Below are 17,808 nucleotides of genomic sequence, written 5' to 3'. Positions count from 1 at the left end.
GGCTAGTTTTCGGAACGTAGGGACAAATCAACAAAAATATACTGCAATAACAGATTTTCCAATGCCAACGAGATTTTCAAGGGAAAAACGCATTTTAATGACGAAGCCACCATTTTAATCCGTTCGCTGATAAGAACACTCCAAAGATCCAACTTGTACAACAAAACAACTTTACAATATCCCCAAATCAATCTAATTTCTCAGTTAATTAAAGTTGTCAGTTATCCCGCCCAAACTATCAAATACCCCATGTACGGGATAATATCCCGCACAATGGACCGGTCTCGACACCGGATACCCGTGGAGTCCGCCGGAAGTATCATGGTTGTGGTTGGAGGAGGGTTACGACACTGGTATATGCATCATATAGGTAATCCAGTATCAGATGACCGCAGCACCACAATGGAGTTGGTTACTTACTCATTCAGACCTATGATACCTCGACTGTGATGATTATCGTCATGTCGTCATGATGATCGTCATTTATTTGTCCTATGTATGTACTCACATGAGGTCTGGTCTGAAGTGGTGTATGAGGGCACAGAAGGCCAGGCCGTCCCTCCAGGAGGTGGTCATGTTCTCCACCTTGACCCCGGGGTAGCCGTCGGTCACCCTCTTGCACCACAGCTCCAACGCTTTCATTCCACGCTTCTCACCCATCGTGATCTTCTCGTTCTGAAAAAAAAAAAAACATACGTGAACCTCACAATGCTTCTTTATAATCGTACAATGTGACTGTGACGAGTCCTTTTAAGAGGAAAGTGGTGCAAAATTGAAGTAAACTCAACTGTACTGTATCAAGACACTTGCTTGCGAAAACTTTTCCGAAGTATTATGTATATGATGTATATGATGTAAACATGATTACCGAGATATTTTGTAATTTTAATTTTACGTATGTAAAATTGTCAACCGGTTGGGTTGATGACGAAAGCTAAACATATATCTATGGTTTTATTATATGCAGGTGTACCAATTAATTTATAAATAGATTAGTTAAATACCCCTGCCACAGCAAACCTGCAGACTAAGTGAATTTCCATTTGCCTGATTTCTAATTAAATCTGTTTCATTGACATTATAGGTTCAACGAGTACCTAGGTTTGCTGCTACAAGGAGGGTAATAAAGTGTGATTTTTAGTAAAACATTAAAAGCTTAATAAAAAATAAAGATATTTGCCAAGTTTGATCAAAATATATCCAGAAACAAGCAAACTAAAACGTTTACTTATTCTCGATAAGAATAACATGGGAATTTAAAATTGGCCTTTTTTGAGATTTCTCCGTAAGTAATAACCGTACAAAAACACTTTGAGTATACCAAACTATTTGTTTTTAAGCTCTTCAAAATGGTCTAGAGAAATTTGGTGGTTGAGAAATTTTATGTTTTGAGGGTCAAAAACGAGAAAAACTCATTTTTACCCCATAAAACCCCGTACCCATGGTCCGAGCACGCTGGTTCGCGAACTCGTTCGAATAAATGTAGGTTTACACGTTTGTACCAAGTTTTATCGAAATCGTAGTTTTTTAAATATCAACGGGTAAAACACATTTTACCTTGTATTTCAGGTCTTACTCAAATTGTGAATTCAGCAATTTACTATACAAAAAATGAATTGAACTAATATTAGTTCGTTTTATTATTAGATCATGTTTTGAAACAACAGATCTGTAACCAGTAGGTTGTTTTAGAATTTCCAAACAGCCGTATTAAAAAAAAAACTTTGAAAACCAAGAAGGTAGAATAATGATGTAATATTAATGAAGTCATATCCTCAAAAAAAAAAAACTTCTGATGGGAACTACGTCTCTTGTAATTTTGAAAGCTATTAGAGAAACTACTGCTATTAATTTTCTACGTACAGTTTTTAAAATAAGATGAATTGGTATTCATTCGTGTAATTTATTACTACGTGTTTCGATACTCTGTACCTATAAAAAAATATATATTTAGGATTGAACAACCAAAAGAGTATAAAATTTGTTTCTCACGTGATAAGAGAATAAACAATATATATGAGTGAAAACTAATTCACAGACTTTTGCAATGTTTATAAAATCTATTTTGTAAAGTTAGGACCACACTTAAACGTTTTTTCCACTGCAATAAATCTACCCACTTAAAGAGTTTGTGAGAATTCGAGAAGGTGCGCGTTGCACGCTCCTCAAATCGGCGACTTTGATATTCGTGCGGGATGTGAGGACTGGGGAAGAAAGTTGTAGTGTGTCAGTGGAATAGGAAGTGGGGAAGAGCATAACAGGTTGGTAACTGGCAAGTGGGCCAGAGAACCGCCAATGGACGGACAATCATCACATCATCCAATCAGCTGATCGTCTGATAAACAAACGGAGCTCAGCCGCAGCGGGCTCAATTTTGGCTGAATCTCATCTTTCATTATTGAACTACTAAGATAAACATTGCGGATAAAAAGGAGCATTTATAATATCGAAGTGTTTGGTTGAAATGTTTGTAATGATTAGATCGATCATCAGCCAATGTGAGTTTACGTTAACCATTAGCTATACAGTTACTATATATATACAGGGTGAGTTTTAAATGAGTTGAAAATGAGTTTAAAATTATGACAACTAAGTATGTGCATGTCAAAAGTTAGGAAATTCTTGTTGATACTTCACGCGTTGAAATTGGCTCATACACCTACGGAGAAAATTGTCGACAGAAAGTAGTTCGCTCTAGGGGCGGAACCGGCTGGTACGAAACCAATACATACCTCTTGAATTGCTGCTTAACTTGTTATCATACAAATGCATTAGCCCTTTAATCTATAGAGCGGTTTATAATCAATGTATAAACCTTGGAAGAAAAATAAGTCTCTCAAGTAGACCTTTTCTGTTGGAGAGTAATTTATTACTAATATGATCAGTTAAGAAGTCTAAAGAATATATATATCCATTATGTTTGATAAGGTACCTATGCCTGAAGATTTTACTTAATTATAAAATTGTTGAATTAACAAATGATGTGAAAACTATAGAAAAGGTGTGAAATGTATGCATCTTCATGTAAGATCTCAAGTTAACATCAGGATTGTTATCTTTTATAACGGCCTAATAGGAAGGAAAGTAGCCCAGAACTCGGGATATTAAGTAGAAAGAGTGGAAATCAGCTAAACATCGCTTTAAGTTAAGGTGAAGTCACTCAAGTTTAAGTAGACGAAGAAAAAATATAATTCTGGTACCCTAAGTTGATAGAAGTTATCAACGGATCAGGAAAGACTGAGGATATAAATACCAGAGAAAGTCTACTAGTGACATATATACTAAAAATAGTTAACTGACTGGATTTCTAAACACACGTAGGCTCTTGGAATAGATTTAGATCTAATTGAATATTCTCGTATTTTATCCCATACTTATATCTGTGCGCTCCAGAAACGAGCTCTACATTTAAAATAAGTTTACGCACCCAGTTCGAAAGTTAAACTCTGTCTCAAGGAAAGTAACTGCATTAGTATTGCCACACTAACTAAATTTTCCAGTTACCGTATATACGTACAAATAGCATATAACGCATAACTACCCAAGTTATTTTACATTATACAGTATGGGAGAGGCGAAATAATGAAAACTTTCGAACTCGTGTGAATATTACTACTAAATCATTGATTACATAGAAATCCTACGTCACAACAGCACATGTTTTTTTATTATATTTAGTTTCGAACGACGAGCTAAGGCCTCATAAGTAAAATCATAAACAAAACGAATCCTAATCTAAAGGCCAGTTGGTTAATAATAGCCGTAAATTAGTTAAAATTTGACTAGTGTTAAAATTCAAACATATTAAGTAAATTTATTACAAAATAAAATATGGTATACTGTATTAGTTTTAAAGCGATGAAAACACAAAGAGACAATAATAAGAAGGAAAATATAAAAAATACCTTCCATGATTTATTAATTTGTACACTCAAAGGATTAGACCATAAGTTTGATAATCATAAAGAGCAATAAAGTAAGATTTTTTTCTTGCATTCATAACATTTAGGATTGACAAATAGTTAGTTCTCGCTGGAAAGTATGCGCTCAGCCGTCAGATATACAGTCAGCGTCTCGCACATAACTGGGAGGACCGGCGACAAGTCGAACGAGACCCAAGTTCTCGACCTTTACAGTCGGCTACAGAGAGTCAAACTCTACTGTACCGAAACACTTACATCTCAGCGTCGACATTTGTTCTCCTTTTGGGTTATACTTCAATCATCATTTTTGTTTTAACGCTCTATTTTTATATAGGATTCTGTCTTAAATATTAGAAAATAAATATTCAATGAATCTACAAAAACTAATATGAATTATGAAAAAAGGAATTCAAGTGGCGAGATGAAGCTAGAAGCTTTGACAGCTTGCCGATGAGTGGCCATAGAATAATTAGCAGTGTTACAGATTGTTCTGAAACAGAATTTCTTAGCTAAGGTATATGACAGTCCTTACAAAAGCTCCAAGTGACCAATACATTATTGAATACTTTACTTTAATACTTCTCAATGACATGGCGAACATACAAAGTAGGTATTTTAATCAAAATAAAAAGTAACTTAATCTGTTTATACAAATAAATTTTCATTTGATTAAAATATTATTTTAATGCAAGTGTATAAAGCAACGGAACCAGTGTGGTAAATTTGGTTATATTTATAGCTTTTAAAAAGATATGTTGTTCACGTTCATTGTTTGTCTTGGGGGTGAACAAAGGAACCCTCTTTCTCTAAAATAGCCTTATCTTCATAAAGAGTAAAAGTTTATAAAACTAAGTAGATAGAAAGCGAGGCGAAGTCGTATTAATAATTTTAAAAGCTTTTAGAAATGTTGGTTTTAAGTTTCACAACATTTTTTTACAACATAATCACTTAGGCCTAATTAATTATTTTAGATTCGTTGAAAAGCTTTTCAGGAATTTCTTCGTGAATTACCAACGTAGTATAAATTAGAGCGGGAGTTCAAAAAACCTACTGATAAGGATTATTCACTAAGGGTAGAAGTCCGTCAAGCGTTAGGGGAAGGGGACAAATCTGCTTTGGACCAGGGGACTAATATCATTGAATGTAACACTATAGTGTTATATAGGCAATGCTCATATGGGCCAATAAGTATCTTAAAATTTAAGAACGTTTAATAGAGAATTGTAAAAATAAAAAGTAGTAGAGCAGGTACTACATTAATAGGTGTATTGGTAGGTGCTGTGGGTAGGGTGTATTTTCTGTACACCCTTATCATATTTGTTTCATAATTGTTACTGTACAGTTAAATTACAGATTTATAATAAACAGATGTGGGTCAAAATAAGGATTTAAAGTTTGACATAAGTGATACAGTGTTTTTAAAACTTACTAAAAAAAAATAATAAAGGCCAATCGTACTTTTCCCAGCCAATCCCACAGACCAGAGTGCTCAGACTCCTCTCACAAACATTTCATGTTCTCTACCACACTTGAAACGCTATCTCAAGTGATAACGATATCAAGTAACATTTGTGATGAACTAATTAACTGCATGTTAGGACTTCCCTAACATATCTTTAGCGTTCTCAATACAACTCTACAAACGTTAATGTAGCACGTCAATTCAATGCAACACATTAAACCATTATCTTCTGACTTCTGTACAAGAGTTAACAATCTTAAGTGTGTATGTACTGTAAAATGGACGCTTTAAATTATGTCTAAGGAAGTAAGTAGATTTAAAACGAAATGGAAATAAATGTTTTAAAGCATTAAAATTGAAGAAGCATTAAAATGTCAATTCAATAGGACCAGGGAATTAAAAAAGTAATATTTGTAAATTACCTATTTTAAACCCTAACCTGATCCAGCCAACGATATAACTTGCATACTGTTGTTATTTATTTTCTCTTTCCTCGTAAAATAACGTCAATCACATGTCAGCGGAGATAAACAGAAGGAAAGTTGGGTCAGATAATGTTGGATCACAACTTAGCCTAATTTATACAAGTCTTATATTTTTATATGTTCATTGTACTGACGACTCGATGTTAAAACCGACTGTGTGCCTGTATGACTATATGTACAACGAACCAAGTCATGCAAGCAATTGATTTTAATTGCTTATAATCTGGAGACTCAAAACAACTAGAAGAAAAGGTAAACTAATAGGGATTTCGCAATTTCAAGGATCAGAAACAAAGCTATAAATAACTAAAGTAAATGATTAAATTTATCCGCCAAACAGCCATCGGCACCACACTTTTTCTCCTTGATTTTTACGGGAAGTAAATAAAAGAAACGTCTTATAACACTTAAAACATGTATTTATCGAAGTCAAACCGATACACTATGTTACAACCTGGGGTTACTACCACCCACAAAGAAATACATAACAATGAAACATAACTCTTTTCAAACACTAACATTTCCTGTGTTAATTAATTCTGTAAGAATGAAAGGAATGAGCGGTTTTAGTTGACGCAATCATATTTTCTTTCGTTTATAATATACAAGAATAAAGGGGGGGGGGGGAATAAAAAAAACCTGCAACAAGGTTGAGTTTACAGTCTCAGGATGTTGACCTCTTATTCGAATCATACAGATACCCAAAAACACCTAAGAGAACTAGAAAACTAAAATCTAGCGGCTCGAGCACCTAAGTGCCAGTAACTCACGTTGGTCGTAAAAGTGCCGCATTGAAGTAACGGAGGCGCTTGCTTGGGTAACGGTGCTGGTAATATGGTGTACCCAACTGTCACTGACTCTGCTCGGACAAGGTATAGTGAAGCTAAAGGCGTGGACGTCAATCCAGCTAGCCACATACCAACACAGAAATATCTACTGTAATCTCCACAGCTTGCTTGGGTAACGGTGCTGGTAATATGGTGTACCCAACTGTCACTGACTCTACCCGGACAAGGTATAGTGAAGCTAAAGGCGTGGACGTCAATCCAGCTAGCCACATACCAACACAGAAATATCTACTGTAATCTCCACAGCTTGCTTGGGTAACGGTGCTGGTAATATGGTGTACCCAACTGTCACTGACTCTACCCGGACAAGGTATAGTGAAGCTAAAGGCGTGGACGTCAATCCAGCTAGCCACCTACCAACACAGAAATATCTACTGTAATCTCCACAGCTTGCTTGGGTAACGGTGCTGGTAATATGGTGTACCCAACTGTCACTGACTCTGCTCGGACAAGGTATAGTGAAGCTAAAGGCGTGGACGTCAATCCAGCTAGCCACATACCAACACAGAAATATCTACTGTAATCTCCACAGCTTGCTTGGGTAACGGTGCTGGTAATATGGTGTACCCAACTGTCACTGACTCTACCCGGACAAGGTATAGTGAAGCTAAAGGCGTGGACGTCAATCGAGCTAGCCACATACAGACACAGTAATATCTACTCCTACTGTAATCTCCACAGCTTGCTTGGGTAACGGTGCTGGTAATATGGTGTACCCAACTGTCACTGACTCTACCCGGACAAGGTATAGTGAAGCTAAAGGCGTGGACGTCAATCCAGCTAGCCACATACAGACACAGTAATATCTACTGTAATCTCCACAGCTTGCTTGGGTAACGGTGCTGGTAATATGGTGTACCCAACTGTCACTGACTACCCGGACAAGGTATAGTGAAGCTAAAGGCGTGGACGACAATCTAGCTAGCCACATACAGACACAGTAATATCTACTCCTACTGTAATCTCCACAGCCGATGAGCTGAGTATGATGTTGGTAAGCAAATGTGACGATCATACGATCAAAGTCGATCAAACCGCGCATTAGTAATATGTCCGGTCAGTCCTGCTGTAAGCAAGCGACACATAGAAGGTAATAAACGTGATAGCCTGCACGCTACAAGATTTCATTCTTCGATGTCTTCGCCACATAAGTAATATTTTGGCCTGGAAACAATGCTCAACTCTGGCAAGAGACCTGTGCTGCAGAGTCAAGAGCGGGTGGGACACACTCCAGACTATCCGGACCCTGAGAAACTTGGAAAAGAAGTATTGAAAAAGAGGCGCAGGGAAGCAAGCAAAACTACTAAACATGGGAGCAAGGCGATCGCGAACGACTAAAATTGAAGCTGTTATCCATGGGACTTAGGTAAAATGGTTATGTCTAAAGAAACCGCTTGAGGCAGTAGCAAGCAAGTAAGCAAAGAAGCTACACGTGTCAAATGACTCAATTTCCCATCCTTCACTCGCCCTTACAACTCTTCGCCAACAATTATAGGTACTGTACTATACTATTGGATACAACGTGCGATGTCTAATGAGAGGTAATTGAACTCAGATGACAACACCAAATAAAACGTATATATTGAAGGGGTGTCTACGTTTAGGTTTATGACTATCTGGAGAGGAGTTCTATCTGTATGGATATCGATAATATCCGTAGCCTACCAATATCTTTCACAAATAAAAAAAATTATTAGTTGCAATACAACTTAATTGTCAATTTATGCTTTAATCAAGAAAGGAGACTAAAGTGATCTAATATATGTAGGTACACTTGACAAAGAGAAGACAAGAAACAAAATACATGCATAATACTGCAATACTATCAATGAATATATGTAAAATGCCCTGTTGAACGAGCAAATAATCGTCGCCATAAACAGTGTTTAATTTAGAAACAGCTTAGCTGAGCATTTAATTGGAATTAAAATTAAATAAAAACCATGACGAAGATAACATTACGTAGGTAGCATTATTCTACTTATTCTATACTAGGCCTGTAGTACAACATGTCGGTACAAAATTATTTAAAAATAAAATTCTGTTGGAAGATATTGTCATTGCGTAAAAAGAGAAGAGACATGTCTAACTGCACGACATATTTATTGAAGACATATTCAGTATGGCTGATTATTCTATTATTTTACTTTCGGCGGAACTATTCAATGGAAAAAGGTAAAATAACTGTTGAATTAAAGTGTTTCTAAGTATTATTGATGACAAATATGCCTACTTAAGAGCAATATTTATTATGAATTCAATTTTGTGCCGATAATTATTAGTAATGTAAACAGTAAAGAACTAAAATGTTCTTTAATAAATCTGAGTTGTTTAATATCATTGCTGTGATGCAAGGATGAATTGTATGTGCTTTTATGCAATGTATTGTCAATTCTGTTTGCAATCAATATAACTGCAATCATTGCAGTTATATTGATTGCAAACAGATTCCACATTGCAGTTAATTAATATTTAAAAACTTAAATTTTACATTCACGATATATTACTTCCATAGTTCAATAATAAATATACTATTTCTATCCATCAACAATTTCTTCTAAAGCAAGGAATGATACAAACACAAACATTCATATTAAAACAAAATTTATGTCACAGATGTGCTTACCCACAACTCATAGTGTAGTTGATTAACTACACTATCCATACTGATTAGTTTGTTTACATTCTAACAGCAGGTCAATAATCTCACAATGGACATGGAAAATCCCCTACATATTTTCTAGCTACACCAACAAATAATAAATAAAATAAAAACTCACCTCTTAATGAGCGATAAATAAAAACAACAAGTAGTTTCCTAAGAAAATACGCAAGGCACACGAACACTCACTGACGAAGGTACTAACTCGACAAAATCTAAACAGGAACTGAAGAACAAGAACTGAGCTGCTAGCTGCTAGCTGGCTGGAACAGCGGACTACGGACCACCATGGAATCCCCCCCCACCAGGCAAGGGTCAGGGGGGAGGGAACCAGGACTAACCAACATGTTTCCAATGTTGGTTAGTCCTGGGAGGGAACCGCAGAAACCCTTCATTTCATTCAAAGCCGCCGCCGACTGTAGACAAGAGTAGTTTACTTGTTTACTATAGTCAGTCGTCAGGTCCAGGTAGCTCGAGAATACAGTCTACAGGTGCGTACAGAACAGAGGAATGGGAAAACTACAATATGTTCGTGTACATTACACAAAATATACGTCACATTGTGTTGTAGTAGTTATAATTAGCTTATAATTAATGTAAAGGTAAATGTTGTTTACATATTTTGGACGAAAAGTTGTTAACAATTGTTCTTTTGACTTACAGTATATTCATTCCACATTAATAACAGACTTATATTATCAAAGGAAGTACAAGTACGGAAGAACCATACCACACAAAAGACTGGTAGGATAAGGTAATTCAAAACAATAAGACAAGAATGAAGGAAAACAAAGAAAGCAAACCGATAAGTACCGCGAAATTGACACGCGCAATGCAAGTCAGCTGATAAGAGAACAGTTACGCGGCAACTGATAAGATAACACAGCTGGGTGTTGTCTGGCAAACACTGCTTGCAAAAACAACGGACGAACCTGGGAAGGATAAGGACTGAAGAAGACTGAAGCATGACTTGGCATGCTAACAAATAATTTAAAAAGAACAATACGAATTCATCGGCTTACCTAAAACCTAAGCATGCATACAATATTGCAGATTACAGATACATTGTAGAGATTTACTACACTTATAATTAACTAGCTGTAACTTCATAAGTATTCGCATGGCTCAATCACGTCCCGGTTGAAGTTCGTTCGCTACGCTCACTCACCTTTAGGTTGGAGCTCGTTCGCTGTGCTCACTTGTTTTCAGGTTAGCTCGTTCGCTACGCTAACTCGCCTGCAGGTTGATGTTCGTTCGCTACGCTCACTCACCTTTTAGTTGCAAATTAGCTGTTGCCATTAATTTTAAAAAGTCATCCCTTTTATTGTTTATAATAATTTGATAAAGGTTTTTATGTTTTAATATTTAACATTGGAGAATTTAAACGTTGTTAAGTGCACTTTTTTTGGACTTTTTCAAAAGTAAAATAGTTTTCTGTGCTGCACTCTGTAGAAACACTGTGGCACTATTTCAAATCATAACTAATGCTAATACACACTGTTGTAATTATTCAAACCAACAAAACAGTTGGTGAACGTAAACATCTGCTTATAAATTATATTTATTTTTGTAAACATTGTAGATAAAAAAGTCTGACATTGGCCCACTTAAAACCCTCTGGGGCAGAGCCCTTTTGACAGATCATCACCAAACTTCACTAGAACCATCCTTGAAAGATGCTTAATAATGCCTAAAAGTTTCATTACAATCTGTCTAGCGGTTTCGGAGTCCATAACGTATATACATATATATATATATATATATATATTTAAATACACACACATACATAGTTCCTCTTTTATAGATATAGATTAATTGCATGTACAACAAAGTTAGCTATTTCATACATTTATGTCTGTACCTTTATTGTATATTCTGTATCTTCAACGATATTCTACGACTACAACAAATCTGAAAAATAAATTGGTACCCAGTCCGAGATAAAGGAAAAGCTGTGTAACACACTTTAGAAGTACTATTGTTCAAGGCTTTTGAATGTGCATACTTCCACTACTGTTTCTCTAATAGTGGAATACCATCATCACTGATACATGGATTAATATTATCAAATCAGTAATACGACCTCGAAGATTAGTATCTCAATGTAGCCGACATTCAGATCGATTATTTCAAAAACTGGTGTTATCAAATAAAATGTCATGTATTTAATTTCAATGGAAATTATGGTTTTAATTTTGTTTTACACACTGTAATAAACAGCATTGCTTCTAAAAGGCCAGTCAGCATCGCCTGAACCGAGAAGAAAACCGACGCTCTATGCAGGTTTGCATTCAAAAGAAAAACAATCGCAAAGATTGTTTCATTCAGCACAATTACCAACTTTAGTTCCACCTCCCGGGATGTTGACAAAGGAGCAGCCAGGATTGCAAAACTGGAGCGTATTACATGAACAATAACGCATTGTTCATTGTTCTATTTATAACGGCCACGGGCCATCTTCCTCGGAACGCACCATCCTCATCTTGTCAATCAATATCAACCACGGTCAAAATAATCCCTATCTTATCGAAAATGCATTCTTAATGCATGCTTATCGACATTTAACATACTTAAGCCTACGCTGTGAAGGTACTTGCACAGTTAACTATGGTTAAATTTACTAAGTGTTGAGCTGTACGATGACAAAGCAACAGAAGTGCATCTTTCGAATACAAACAATCACTGTGTTTATCGATGGATTGCCTCGCCTATAACAGAATCCAGGAGGCAAATAAAATGATTTGCTGCGTTCAAATGAGTTGATGGACTCTACTACCCTTTATGGGCTGTTATAAGATTTTTGTCAGTCTCTGCCTTTACAACGTTTTCTATAAAATACAACTATTTTATGTAGTTACCTACGGTATTTCATGTCATGTAGACATATGAGTTCATAAATCAGTAGAATCCGTTGAGATATATATTGTGTTGTATAATATAGTACCTGGGGACCGAGCCAGGGATTGGTGTAGTTTATTTCCATGTTACAGTAAAATCAATATAAAGGAAACTTGCGTTTTATTTTCAACTGATTTTGGCTTTTATTATAAAAGTTTCAGTGAAATTTCAATTTATTATGATGGGAATTTTAACCTGGCAATTTACAACACATTAATTTATTTTACCTACGGCCGTTTTTTTAAGTAGCCGTTTCAGTTCAGTTCTTAGAATTGAAAAGTTCCATATAACAGCATTGTTACAACATAGCTTTATTCATAACAACACGGGTAACGGACCAACGAGGTTCAAGGATTTATAGAGAAGAAGTAAAATTGTAATGATTCGAACTTCAAATAATCAGTTGTTCAGGCCAATTGAATTGTTGAGTAGTTATTAAAACATAACCTCTCTTTGAAGTTATGAGTAATGATTTTTAGTAATTAAAACACTGTCGTAGGTAAAGTGGTGTGTGCAACTCGCGTAAAGAGTGTTAAAGACTTTCGTAGAAGGTTTTTAAGGCACTCGTCAAGGCTCATACATTTTCTACTCGTGTCGTTAACACTATCTTTACACAATCGATGCGTACAGTCGATGGTAAAGATAAATCGTTTATAATCTTGTATTACTAATATTATAAAATTGAAAGTGTTTGTGTTTGTTTGTTTGTTTGAAGTCCAATCCCGCATTAACTACTGACCGCGGATTGGACTGAAATTTGGTATGATGATAGCTCACATGCCCGATTAACATATAGGCATATTCTTATCTCAAAAATCATTTCGGGCTCCGCTCCAGTGGCTCTGTAGTTCCCCATGTTAACCTAATGAGTATTCATATTTAAAGGGAATTAACAAATTTACAATAACACAGTGTTGGCCAGTTAAATGGTTTTTATCAGTTTTATTAATTTTTATTCCGTTTTAATTAGCCTATTTTTAACATGATAAGTTTTAGCGAATTTCCCATATAGGGAATAAGCTATTACCGTAGTACTCATGGTAAGACCTGGACGCGGGACCGATTTTTTTTTTCGTTTTGAGGTCCCTAGAGGCCAAAAACACCATCCGTTCAAATTCATATATATATATATATATATATATATATATATATATATATATATATATATATATATATATATGTGTCCGTCAGCACGATAACTCGAGCAAAAATGATCCGATTTGGATGAAATTTGGTACAAACATGTAAACGTACGTTTATTCGAACGAGTTCGCGATCCAGCATGATCGGACCATGGTAACGGGGGTTTACGGGGGGTTTTATGGGGTAAAAATAGGTTTTTCCTATTTTTGACCCAAAAAACATAAAATTTAGCAATTTCTTTCCAAACCATTTTGTAGAGCTTAAAAAAACAAATAATTTAGTATATTGAAGCGTTATTATGCGCCTAATAGTTACGGAGAAAATTCCAAAAAATTGTAAATTTAAAATTCCCATGTTATTCTTATGGAGAATAAGTAAACTGTTGTAGTTTGCTTGTTTGTGAACATATTTTGATCAAATTTGGAAAATGTTTTTATTTCTCACTACCTATTCACATTTTACAAAAAAAAAGTTTTACCCTCCCTGATGCAGCAAACCTAAGTACTTGTTAAACTAATTCTATATTTAAATCAAAAATAAATGTTATATTTTTAAGTAGACATTTCAGTGTAAATCCAATCAGTCAAATGGAAATTCGCTTAGTCTGCAGGTTTGCTGCGGCGGGGGTATTAATTATTGTGATTGTGACAGTCTAAAGAATTTATTGACTTGCCACAATGTATTAATTCATTGATGATGTAGTTGCATACAAAATGACATGACGAAGTTCTAAGGAACGAAACTAGTCGTCACACCAACAACCGTGGTTGGATAAGGTAGTCATTTTATTTAATAAATAATATACTAGTGGCTTGTAGGGGCAATAGCCCCTATATTCTAGTAACTATTTCGTACAAATTATTAGTCTCATGGGTTACCCTACCTTGAATAATTATCATTTAACATTTTTGTATATTATGAGTTATTACATACCTGCATAATGCATTTTGATGTCTGCTCTGTTTAAAATAAAAATTCCTAAGTACATGCGGTATGTTAATAATATAAATTTTTAATCATAACACAACTAAGGAACATTTCCCAAAAACAATCTTTATGACTAGGCCTATTAATTAAATCTATATAGATTTCTTTAAATACATAGACAAATTCACTTAGAAAGACGCATAGAGATAATGTCATCATCCAAATTGTAAAATGCTACTTCTATTACAAAATCTCTCTGAAACAACATTTGTTGTATAGTATCCATTTTGGTCGATTCCTTAGTCTTTATTTGGTTCTAGTACTATTTTAACATCATCTGGCCTCTTTACCTATCTAAAAGCAACATAAAGTTGACCATGGGTAAACAATGGGGTTTTCAAATAAATGCCAACTTTTGTGAAGGTTCGGCCTTGCGCCACAATTTCAACAAATCAAATTGCGCAATGCAACACAATGAATACACCCATCGTTCATTGGTTCTACGCTGTGTAATGCAATCTCATTTAAAAGTGGTAATCTATACACATGAATAAATTCATGTTCATCCGATGCTCATTTCTTCTTCTTATATTATCATCGTGCCAAATCTGGAAATCTGGTGCCTGTTGTTCTCATTTCGAGGAACAATACCTCTGCGTGGTGGTCTTCCGACATTATACATTACTATGCAAAAGAACAATCTACTGTAAAGTATTAAGTTTATAAAGTATCAAGTTGTTTGTTCAAAAAATTTTATCTAATTTTAACTTTGTGTTGTTTACTACTCCACTAACCATTTTACAATAATAGGCCTAACAAAATAATGCACATTCAGGTGTTGTTATAATTTTTTCAATTTATATAATCACAGCTGTGTTTACACTAAATAAAAAGACATAGCATTAGATTCCCATGCTTTTTAAATGTGAATTATTTTATTCTGTAACAACCTTTTGGTGCATGATTAAGAAAAATAAATAAATTTCCCCAAAATTGCATGCCAGGCCTTTAAAATGAGACCTCTACCAGCTTTCTACGGCCTCCCCCGTTCGCTCACAATTTCATTGTAAAATTTTGAGCTTACGGAATTAGATATATAGATTCCATACGAGGGACATAATGAATCTCGTACATTGATAGTGGTCAAACTTGAACTTGAATTAATCAAGTTACTTCAACGCGTCTCTTTTGTTATAAATACTTGGATCACTAAATCACTCGATTCACCAAATATTAGATAATCATAAAAGCTGGTAAACTCAACTGTTGCAACATAACTTAATAAAACAATTCTTAACTACTATTAATCACATTAAACTAAGGAACTGTGGGAAGTTACGCCATCATGAACAATTATGTCAGCAAATTGGATAGTTATTACGTAATTCTTGAGTACAGATGGCCTTATGAATCGATAAGCCATTTTTTTAAAGATGGGGAACTGCAAACTTTGAATCTGTTCAAAAATATACTAAAAATCAGTAGATTAAGTGGGCATTAAAGGAAATCCAACGTAAGATTGCCAAGTCATTGTTTTAAGGCATAAATATCGTATTACCTGTTACAATTCGACCCTTTGGCTTGTATAATCGTTAGGATGGCAGAGGAGAAGAGCTATATATACTGTATGTATAACAGGTCCACCGTGGTCCGTGACAAAGACGCTTTGTCAGGGTTCTGGGTAGTCGCTAAGTTGGGCAGACTGTATTCAAAGTACTCAGTCACGTAGGCAAGGTGTTCCGTTATGTCGAAAGTAATTTGCAGATGATTGATTGATGGGGGATTTAACAAACCAGCAAAACTACGTGGTGTAGAATAATTTAAACACTTTGTCTGCCAAGACAACGAAGTTTTGGCGAACTTCCTATATAGAAATACGCTAACTACCGTAGGTCTCATGACAAGACCTGGACCCAGGATCGATTTACTTTTTCGTTTTGAGGTCCCCAGAGTCCAAAAACATCATCCTTCAAGGGTGTATCTCCACCCACCTTCCTGTTTTTGTCCAGTGCACTCTGATGATGGATAACAGATGGAGCAATCTGTCAAGATTTAAAATAAGGGCGATGAAAAAAATACATGTTTGGGATTCTGCTAACGACAAAGCGGCATTGAGGTTCCAGTAAAATCATGGCGAGTGTTCAATCATAGGCAATTTATTTCGCAGAATAAGATTTTTTGCACGATTAAGAGTTTTAAAATAGGTTTTAATGGATTATATATTAAATGCAAAAGGCTGTAACCAAAACCACAAAAATAGTCAAACGAAATATCTACGGACTTTGAAAGGACTACTAATCGCAAAAATCAGTCCAGTTTATCACACTAAAATGATGATGATGTAGTTCAGAATCCAATAGTTGAGGGTAAATTTTTATATTGAAATGCAATTTGTCCTGCAATTTAATGGATCACCGTTTTACACAATTATATAGGCTATGTGTAGTTTCGTTAAATACTAACAAATTTTAAATGTAGGTATTACAAAAGAATAGTACCAATGATCACACTATAATAATAACTAGTGGTCGTCCAGTGGTCGAAAACTCGACCAAAAATATGTAATGTGGCTTCTCTATTTTCACCCTGTAATGTTTCAATTTAATTTAACCATTGTAGGCTTTGTTATGCCTAGGCTAGGTTAGGTTTTTGTTAGATCAATTGTAATAAAAGTAGGCCTATATCGCATTTTTCACAGTTTAAATATTTCTTAATGTTCTTTAAATTACTAATGTAATAATGTTTCTAATAGTTTATTTTGCAAATAGTGGTAATCAAGAATATTTCTACCCACTACCTAGGTTAGCTTACCCACTTACCGTATTTAGGTTATGTTATCCATTGTAAATATTTCAGCAACACAATAACAGTTATAAAAGTACATTACTATTTTATTTCACACACAAAGGGATAAACATGTAAATATAACAACTAACTAAATATTTAAAACATATTTATTTATTACATTTGTTTGAATGTTTGTTTATTAGTCTACAATAGCTTATCTGACAGCTCGAGCTCCAGCCGACAGCAGCTGATGGATCAACGACGATCAAGCGGGCAGCGATGACGTCAGGCTGCCGGAAAAGGAAGTTAACTTTTGGTGGAAACATCTGGGTTTAAAGTTCTAGAACATTCCATGGTCTCCATAGCAACCAAATCGGGTATAAATACAGCAGTCCACGACCAGTCTTGACTACTAGTTGACAGTCAGTCACTCAGACAGGCGCTGCGGGTGTAAACCATTTGTCAGGCGCAAATAAAACAATAATTAATTGTAATCCAGTTTGTATTTGTGAAAGAAAATAAAAAAAAGGAATAAGTTCAGTCCTAATTGAGTACTCATTTGAAATATTAATAAGGTAATTAGAATTAGAAGGTAAGTAGGATAGAAATTAGGATACACACAAAGCAATTGTCAGGCCCGGCTAGCTCAGTCGGTAGAGCATGAGGAATTTTG

General features: G+C 35.2%; 1 protein-coding gene across 2 annotated transcripts in view; it reads right to left on the bottom strand.

Annotated features, from left to right (window-relative positions):
* The window catches only part of LOC129004410 (MICAL-like protein 1), a 259,639-nt gene that overhangs the window by 107,242 nt on the left and 134,589 nt on the right, over positions 1-17,808 (bottom strand). The window contains exons 1-2 of one of the 2 annotated variants that reach the window (XM_054432997.1): positions 9,499-9,630; positions 509-675 (exon numbers count right to left, since the gene is read on the bottom strand). In XM_054432997.1, coding sequence (XP_054288972.1) covers positions 509-660 — 152 coding nt within the window. In that variant the 5' untranslated portion in view covers positions 661-675; positions 9,499-9,630. Of the gene's footprint in view, positions 1-508; positions 676-9,498; positions 9,631-17,808 lie in introns of those variants that run through there. The other variant, XM_054432989.1, reaches the window with a different exon arrangement.

The sequence above is a fragment of the Macrosteles quadrilineatus genome, unplaced genomic scaffold (genome assembly GCF_028750875.1).
Source record: "Macrosteles quadrilineatus isolate MER2022 unplaced genomic scaffold, UCM_ALF_1.0 Scaffold_1__1_contigs__length_201487025, whole genome shotgun sequence".
NCBI lineage: Eukaryota > Metazoa > Arthropoda > Insecta > Hemiptera > Cicadellidae > Macrosteles > Macrosteles quadrilineatus.
This window is presented reverse-complemented; position numbering and strand designations above follow the sequence as displayed.